This window comes from Quercus lobata, chromosome 10 (assembly GCF_001633185.2).
Source record: "Quercus lobata isolate SW786 chromosome 10, ValleyOak3.0 Primary Assembly, whole genome shotgun sequence".
In the NCBI taxonomy this organism is placed as follows: Eukaryota; Viridiplantae; Streptophyta; class Magnoliopsida; order Fagales; family Fagaceae; genus Quercus; species Quercus lobata.
Genome location: NC_044913.1, coordinates 17,012,847 through 17,022,339, shown reverse-complemented (window position 1 = coordinate 17,022,339; position 9,493 = coordinate 17,012,847). Strand labels below are relative to the sequence as shown.

Below are 9,493 nucleotides of genomic sequence, written 5' to 3'. Positions count from 1 at the left end.
TTTGATTTTGTTTATCTTTTGGTGGATATTTTTATAATTTGTATTGCCTTTTTTTTTTAAAAAATAAATTTTTATTATAATTCATTTAATTGCCACATAACATTTCCTTCTCTTTTTGGCAAATCTGTTTTGGATTATACATTTAGGTTTTTGGGTGTTTCAATTCTTGATCGAAAGTTGTCTTTTTTTGTTTTTTTCTCACTTCATTTTGGTTTGATTTGAGTTTGGATTAATAATTAGTTGTTTTGGAAGTGAGAATTTGAGTTTTTTTTTTTTTTTTTTTAATCTTTTTGGGTGGAAATATTGTAGTTTTTGTGGAGACAGTACATTATTTTGAAAGTATTTTATAGTTGCACATATCCAAACAAAAAAAAAAAAAAGGACAGTCAAATGAAAATAATTGGATAGGTGGCATATTTAGCTTTTGCAATCGGATTTTTATTATTGATTTTGCTAATATTTGTTTATTTGATAATCTTTTTGGGTGGACAAAAATTTTGCAATTTTGTTTATATTTTTTATTTAATACTCTTAAATATGAGATTTTACAAATAATTTTTTGTCGTTGAGATTTTACTAATGTTTTGAAACCTAAAATAAAATATTTTGTTACAATGATTAATTTAAATATATGATCTAGCAACTATTTAAAAAATATATTATATATTAGATCCCATTAGATAATAATTACATATTATTGCTCAATGCTTTGAGCTTAGTTTCTATTATGGGTAAAATTCATGTAAAATTGTAAATTATTTAGGTATTGTACCAAATAAATTCAGTCATGTATCTTTGGAAGTAGCATTGACCAAAAAGCCGATAAGCCACATGGTTGTGCTACATTGACCATTAACTTGGTTGAATGTAAATAGAGAACTAAGTCATATGATTGAATTTAAGTGAGGAATGTAATGTATAGCACCTAAGTAAATATACTCAAGTTTTGTCTTTATATTATATTCAATAATGACCTTTATGCTTTTAAATAAGCTTGAGGTAAACATGCCATCATTAGCATCATTTAACCAGTATATGTATGTTCCTCTCACATAAGAGAAAATCTTATATGCGCTGGTTTCATGAGACCAATGTCGCACTAATTGGTGTAAGAGACACTATTTCTTCACATAGAGGTGAATTGTATGCTTGTGAGGTCCACCTCCATGTGAGAGGGGTGTTACATTATACCCCTTACACAAATATTTTTTTTTCCATGCCATAGGCAAGACTGTTATGCTCTCATGCTTTCATGCTTTCTATGTCTCAATTTCTCCCTTTACAATTTTCTCCTTCCTTTACCTTTGCCTCAGTTGTTTTTTTTAACCTACTTAATATATTGTGTTTCTTTAGTCCAATAGCTTGTTATAATGCTTGTCTGTCCTTTTTGGTTTTCAAATGAAATCGTTTATTCTTTCTATTTATTTGAATGTATCTGATGCTGTTGTGCAGAAGCAAAACTCTACACAACTGTTGGCACGTGCCATCTTTTAATCCACCTGCTATAAAATATAGATTAAGGCCAGCCAGCCTAAGCTTGAATCTTCACAAGAATATGATTCTTGCTCTTTTTATGTTAAGATATCAACGGAATGTGATTAAGCAATGATTTGATGTTAATGATCCTGAATTTGTACCAAGTTTTACATGTATTTTCGTCATTTGTCAAAAAAGCCTCTAGGTCCTTTATTTCTGTGCTGATAGTGGACCCAAAGAATTTGGGTATGCTGGCCCATCCTATTAAGGCTGCTTATCTTGTATCACCCTTTATTTATTTTTAAACTAAGGTTCTGGAATCCTATAACTTTAGTAGGTCTCTTAAGAATCTGCAAAGACACCCTACTTTGGTTTAAGTTAACTATCATTTCTCATTTAATGTCCCTCATGTATGTGAAGACAATTGTAACATGAAAGGTTCTATAGCCTTGTCCCTTATACATTCTTATATACATGTCTTGTTCAAATTTCTGGTACAAAATTCATGATTCCAAATTTAATTTGCACAAATTTAACTTAGTCAATCAGAGTTAACTTATGAACGTGCATGCATGGTAGTTGTTCACATGCTAAATTTTGCAATCACACAGAACTTACAGAATGAAAGGTGCATGCCACCATAGATGAGGTAGTGGTTTTTGTTGGGATTGCCAGCTGATGATATGAAGAATGATGAAGAAAAAGAATTCATTGGTTGTTTAAAGTTAAATGTGATGGTGAAGGATGGTTTTGGAAAGCAAGAATTCATTGATTCTTTTGCTTTAATACAACACTAGGAGAAGAGGCCCACATTGTAGAGTATCTAACCTCTACTATACTTGGCCTGGACCATGACCAGTCCCTATCCTTCCTTCCTTAGACCACTTTTTTCTCTCACACATTCAATTTAAATTGTGATGCTTTAGCATATTTTCTTCTTGTTTTTGGGATTTTATAACTTAAACGTGGGTGAAAGAAGTGAGGGAAAAAAAAGAAGAGGGAGAGAAAGATGGTCTTCATGGATAAGCGAGAACAAAATAAAAAAGAAAAGAATGAAGCTAGATATTGAAGCTAAAATGACCATTTCCTTTGGAACTTTAAATGGAGGATTCAAGGCTGAGCAATCCGAAGACAGAGCAAAGAAAAGCATAAAGGAATTCCATTTAGCACAAGAAACCAAGATTGTGATTTTATGTTGCATGGAGAGAAGAGCTTGGAATTCTAAAGTTAGTTAAGCAAAAAGCAAGTCTTGGTGCATAAAAGCAAGATTTTTTTTTTTTTTTTTGGTTTTTGGGAGGGGTTACTATTCCTCACCCATTCCCCAACGTCTCTACTTTTGATGGCTTCCTTGCTACTATAGCAATCTGAATAGCTATCTGAAGCAAATTTGATTTTTCTTTTTTATATATACTAATTAATATTCTTCTTTTCAGTAACATGTACTAATAAGATATATTTGCTGTTTAGCACATGTCACTAATCATGCCCACATTTTCTGCAACTAAAATGGAGGATGAGGGGAATAAAATTGGATTAAAGGATACAGTAATATAAAGGTGTATCATGCAAGGAAAAACCCAATTTGGAATTAGAAATAAGAGATATATTTAAGCTGCATTAGCTCAGTTAAAACCTCTGTGTTACTGTGTATGTAAACTATTTTATCATGGTGTAAGAACATGTCAGCATGGTCAAATTACGTGGTGGCCAGTTGGCTAAGAGTTCAAAAGTATGTTGTTGGTCTTGTTTTGGTAAGAAAAGAACAAGACAATTCGTAGAGAGATGTAGGGAAACTAAATGCAAAGATACTTGGCTTCCCAAGGATAAGGTTCCAAACTAACTTTCTATTCAAACCTGTCAGAGTCTTCTAAAACAGCCTTTTATTGCTTCTATGGCAGGCTTATGATTGAGGTGAATCTAAAACTTCCCTACATGTTCTGGGGCCTCCTTGTGCTTTATGCTTTTAGCATTCCAAATCCCATAAAAGATAAAACCCCCAGGCTTATATTCTAAATAGGGAGTCTCAGACACACAACATATTCTCTCCTAATCGCTTGGTAAGATACCTCTATAGCTTTTGTTTTTGCAGAGTGCAAACATGAGTCCTTTGGCACATAGAGGAGTCATTCTTCTTGTTTGTATTGGTCTTTTAGCTCTTCAACCAGAGGAGGTTTCTGGCCTGAGAAGCATTGATCTTGCTCTCAAATGGGACAAAGTGCAATCACCATTTCTTAAGCATTTGCGAGTCCTAAAGGTTGTTGCTGTGGACGATTTTCATACAAAGCTGAATTTGGCACCTGCACCTTCAGTTATGGTTGATCCAAATCAGTCGAACAAAAGAAGAGTTCGAAAAGGATCAGACCCCATTCACAACAGGTGCTGACATGCTGAACCTTTCTCTTTTACTAAGGAGAGAGGTGGTAAGGGGTTTCTCAAAGGAAGAGACGGCTGGTGGCTATTACTGATGCAAAGAGAAGCAGAGGTGTGGTTTACATTCTGCTTCTCCAACAGTTTCTTGAAGTGGATTGCCTGGATTTATATATGTTCATTTGTTTCAGTCGAAGCTTTTTGTCAAGCTGAAGAAATTGCAGCTAAAAATCAATCTGTGAGCCAGTAGTATTTCTATATCTTGTAATCTTAGGTCCTAACTAACAGCTGAATACTATAAGAGGGTGACAGATGCTGGCTCATACATACAATATATAGTGAATTTCAAATTTTTCTATATGAGGAAAGACAAGAATTTCCATTTTTTTGCATTGGTGACTCTACTTGCATGGATACCGTTGATTTATAGAATATATTTCCTTTTGCTATTATAGCCAATTCTAAATGTTGATTTAATTCATTCCTTGTTCTCTTCCATGTTCACTTAATTAATATTATGCACTTGAGCATATATGGAGAGAGGCAAATAGTTGTGCATATTTACTGGCAAAGAGAGGTGCTTCTCAATCAGAAATGGAAATTTTGTATGACACATGCCCCCACTTTTTTGTGGCAATGTTTATATTGGGACTCCATGGGTTTTGTCTCATCCTAGAGCCGTCGTGGTGAATAAGGGTCCAGTAATGTTTTGTTTAGTTACAGCTAGCCCTTTCTTCGGTTTTGGTTTGGTCGGTTGTGTTTCAGTTTCCTGCGGTTAGTTTGTGTGTTGATGTGTTTTCCTGTACTATTTATGTTTGTAAGACTTATGTTTATGTAATATAGCTCCCGTTTATGCGGGAAAAAAAATTAATAGTATGCACTAATAAAATTTTGGTTTATAAACTCAGAGGTCATCTTCATTATATGATACTTCCATCTGTTCAGTTTATGCTGAGTAGAGGGTTTGAAAGGAGGACTAAGAGGCTAACTAAAGTTTTATGCAAGTGCTCTGTAATCATCATGCTCAAGGCATTTTTGATTTTGAAAAAAATGAAATAAATAAACATTACAAATGGTATGAATAAAATTAAGTCATCAAAATTCAAAAGCCTTAACAGAGCTTCAAAAAGACTAAGCTAGCTTGTGCCTCTCTCTGACATGTCCACATTTAGCCAAATATTTGGTGATCTCCATATGGTGCAAGGTCAAGAGATCTCAAAGACTCTTTCACGTTTTTGCATGTCATTTCATTTATTCTGTACTGGAAATTGAGATCTTCTATATCTGTTGCTCCTGTGAAGTTTAATTTGTATTGGAGATATCTTACGTGAAACTGCTTCCCAAATCATATTCACAGCATCACCAGGTTGTGATGGATACTGATATTCAAAATGATGTGCAATCTCCTTCAATTTTCCCCACATTTTAGTCCACTTTTCTTGCTTGATTCCTCGAAGAAGATTCAGTAGGTAACCCTTCTTTACAGCATCAGATGCAGGGACAAATAAGCAAAACTGTGTGTAGTCTATGACATCTTCAAATGGTAGCTCAATCTGATCACTAATAATCACAGGAACACAATGACTTGCAATGGCATCAAAGAGGCGATTTGAGGAAGGGGTGTCTCCGGCAATATTCAGGCAGAACTTGGATGATGCCATCCCTTTGCCTGCAGTCCTAACCCCATTCCCTCCGATGCTGCCAAATGTGAAGTGTACATCTTTCTCATCTTTGAGAAGGTAATACAGTTCCTGGCGAATGATTCCTCCCTGAAAAAAAATTTAAGATGGAGATTAGATTGATCGATATGGAGCAAAAATCATCAAGCAATTAAACAATAACTATCCTCAAAACTATATGGTCAGACATTGCAAAGAGAGAAGGAAAGCACCACAAACAGCTTGTTTGTTGAAAGATGAGCAATGATGACAAAAGGAGAGCATCATAACTAAAACAAAAAAATATAGCATTAGAAGTTTATCATGTTAATCATATCTCCCGCAACTGATAAAGGGCATTTTCCATATGTGGTATGTAATTGGGAGGAAAAAAAGTAATTAGGATAACTTGTACGCATCAACATATGAAAGTAAACTAAAGCAAAAATTGGCCATTGCCGATAGATTTTTTCTCTCTCCAGATGATGAAGTGTAAGCCAAATACAAACTGCCATTGCTTGGGAACCTAGAAACATATTAACCAAAAGGACCAAAACACTGCCTCAGCTGAGGGATATGCGATCTGCAAATAGTAGCCATCCTTTTCTTCTTTGGCTAGGAAGTATGCATCTCACATGAGCTGTAATAACAGTACAGTTGCTAGTAAATCTACTTCAATACCTACTGTTGCCAAGAGCCTTATTGCTCAGTGGCATTTCTCAGTCTCCCATGGGGGAAAACCTGTGCTCAATTCTCCCCACTTCCCCCAACTTGTTATAAGCAAAAAAAAATCAATTCCCGGTGCCAACTGCCTGTTAACCATTTGATATGGGAGATTATACGGCAAGTAAAATTTTAATGGTGTTTATTTATGAAGTTATGACTAAATTGATTAGTAATAGTGTAATACCAAGAATACCAAAACCACCCCCCCCCCCCCCCCTTTTTTTTCTTCTCATTTTTGGTATTTCACAATAACTAAAACCAACTAGGAGAAAAGTGTACGCAAATGGTAGCTCGAACGTGAATCAACAAATACATTTTTTACTGTCTTCTTTTCAACTTATTACCAAAATTTGACACTTCACTGTTACTTTATCATAAAAAAAAGGACAATCTAAGTTCTTTGCTTTGAGCTGCAGTTAGTCTGAAGCACATTTAAAGTCATTCCAATTCCACATTCAGGATGGAATCAGCAAATCACAAAGCGTTTCATCATACCGTTGCATCCTTATCAACTGATTCCACAGGAATAAAATACATAAATGCATGTGGTAATTAATTCCAAAGCTGGGGGATAGCATAAGGCCATACAAAGAAGAGAAGTAAATATATGAAGCATTTTTCCTCAGAATGAACGCAATAATTCACATTTCATAGTAAGAGGGAAAAGAAGAATAACTCACATCTTTCCTATATATTGCCCCTTGGAAATACACCAATATAGGACGTTTGTCAAATGGAGCTGATTCACCATTGGAAATGGTCCTCACTAAATGCCTGTAAGGAGCAATTATATCCTTCCCAATATTTGCAATTTCAACTGGGTATCTTCCAAAATCTGCAAGCACAAACATGGCTGAACCCAACTTGCTTCTTGCATCTAACATGCTGTTTGGATGGTGAGCAATAATTAAATGATCCTTCCCACCCAATCGCTTCCATTCCACCTGACCCCACAAAAACTGTACCAATTTTTTCTGCAACATGCGGTTAACACTAACTTTCTCCTTTCCAGAAACCTTAGAATGCCTGTTGTAACTCAGAGACGAGAAGAATGGCACAAAAATGACATCTGCTTGGCTTGAATTCTTCACTCTTATGGCACTGCATGGTCTTACCACATCTGGGGCATTCGACGACAGAAGATCAAGGGTGAGCCAGTACTCCATACTGTGTTGTAAATTCAGCCCACCTGGGTGTGGTGGGATTCTACCTGAGCTACTGACATTTGGCCATGTTTGCTTCTCACTCCCCTTCCAACCCAATAATCCAAAGTGAAATTCAGGAGGCAAGTCATACATAAACACCCTCAAGAGTGCCTTAGTCGGGTCACAGTCCATCTTTCTACGCTTTCCTAAAGATTGCATTTTCCTACTCGAATTGTTTACTTGACATGCCAACTTCCCACTTCTCACAGTTCTTTCAGCAGTAATTTGTGTATCCACAGAAGGGAGCGAAGGAAGTGTAATTTGTTCACTTCTGGGTTTTAAGTAAACTGAAGTGCTATTAGAGAGAATAATCTTATATACTGATTTGGGTATAATCGAAGTGTTGGTAAATTCAAGAAGGAACACAGATGAAAGAATCAAAATGAACATAGAAAGGGTTCCTAAGTAGAAAAGAAACCTTGAAGGAAGCATGTTCTTTTCCGACATTGGTGAGATTCAGGCAAAACTTTTCTGATTTAAGAAAAGTTAAACAAGAGAGCAACAGCTTCTACACTAAAACGAAGTATTTAAATTATACTAATAATCTCTCTCCTTAAGATCAAATTGTAGTATTGAAATACTACAAATCCAAGCTAATGGATAGTTAGCTTCTACAAGCATCAATTTAGAGGGAATCACATGAAAGAAGAAGACTTAGCTCCTACCCACTAACAGAATCAACTTGATTTCCAGAAACTCTAAAAGAATTTTGAAGACCACAAGCTTTTCTATGCTATTCTAGTACCACATAAAGTCTCATAAACAACACCTTTGATAATCTCCAAAAGATAATCTTGGACTACATCTATGGTTACCTTGCTATAACAGAAACTTAAGCTTCTCTTCTTGGATTCATCATCAAAAATCTAGTGATAAATCTGCACAAACAAAGTAAGAAAATTTTAGTATACTTTTTTCCCAGATGAAAAAGCAAGCACATATTTTTTGATTCATTGCTAGAGCTAAAACAAAGATTCTAGAAAAACCTCCCAGGAAATAAAAGAAAATTAAAAATAGCAAGATTAAATTAATATAGTGAACAATTAAGATTTTTGTTATCTGGGTTCTGAAACATGTACAAATTGATTACAAACTGGGTTGATGAGTACCTGATCAGCTGAGCTTGGACTCTTAGACTCCCCATGTACAAAACACACACTGATGTACAGCAAATGACTTTTACAATGCGCATGGACTACCAATTCCAAAGGGTCTTTACCCTTTTTTTTCACGTCATTGACTCATTGCACGCTTAAACATTTTCTTGAGCTTTCTTAAGGAACTAAACTATGTATTAAAAGTTTCTCAAAAAAAAAAAAAAAAAGGGCAATTTTTATATATTTTTCTTGTGGTTGTTCATGTAGAGAAAGAGAGAAGAGACAAAGAGAGAGCAGAGTCAGCTTTCAGCAGTTACAATGCAACTTTCTCGTAATGCAATCACTATCTTAGACTTTCTAAAAAGTAGTATTAAAAAAAAAAAAGTATAACTCATTTGGGATTTTATTAATATCCTATAAATTAGCTCAAGAACAGTTCAAGGAGAAAACTTATGTGGAGTGGGAAACGTTTTAATAATGAACAATAATTAATATTATTAAAAAAATTAATTAGATAATTTATTATTAAAAAAAAGACTTAGATCTATTAAAAAAAAAAAGAAAAAAAGAAAAAAAAGACTTAGATGAGGTCAAGTAACAAACAAAGTCATGGATAAGTTTCAAGAGTTGAATTTTACTTATATGTTCTCCTTGTTATTTTTCATAAAAGACTTTTTAATTATTTAATAAGACATTTAAAAAAAAAAGTTTAATAAGACTAATTTTGGTGCGTGATAGTCGTTCATTTACACATATGCTTAGATTAGACTTTGTATATAAAAAAAAAGACTAATTTTTGAAAAAAAAAAAAAGAATACTAAGAATATCACCCCTATTTAAATAAGAGAAGTTAAAAAAAGATATGTAGTTTATTTTAAAAAAAGATTTCTATTTAAATAAGAGAAGTTATAAAAAAGATATGGAGTTTATTTTAAAAAAAGATTTGCATAATTTAATCTTTATT

General features: G+C 34.1%; 1 protein-coding gene and 1 pseudogene across 1 annotated transcript; one reads left to right on the top strand and one right to left on the bottom strand.

The window, feature by feature from the left end:
• Positions 1 to 3,467: 3,467 nt before the first annotated feature.
• Positions 3,468 to 4,315, top strand: LOC115966042 (annotated as a pseudogene).
• Positions 4,316 to 5,088: 773 nt separating this feature from the next.
• Positions 5,089 to 8,855, bottom strand: LOC115965827 (probable arabinosyltransferase ARAD1). Its single transcript, XM_031085122.1, has 3 exons — positions 8,542 to 8,855; positions 6,908 to 8,310; positions 5,089 to 5,612 (listed from the first exon to the last, which is right to left on the bottom strand). The coding sequence occupies exons 2-3, from the start codon at positions 7,877 to 7,879 to the stop codon at positions 5,091 to 5,093; spliced, it is 1,494 nt and encodes a 497-aa protein (XP_030940982.1). The 5' UTR covers positions 7,880 to 8,310; positions 8,542 to 8,855; the 3' UTR covers positions 5,089 to 5,090.
• Positions 8,856 to 9,493: the final 638 nt, after the last annotated feature.

What these genes read in the sequence shown, in the direction of transcription:
- LOC115965827 (XM_031085122.1), bottom strand. Translation starts at nt 7,879, where the DNA reads ATGTCGGAAAAGAACATGCTTCCTTCAAGGTTTCTTTTCTACTTAGGA. An exon ending in GGGCAATATATAGGAAAGAT is followed by an intron (nt 5,613 to 6,907) that starts GTGAGTTATTCT and finishes ATTTTTTTTCAG; the next exon opens with GGAGGAATCATTCGCCAGGA.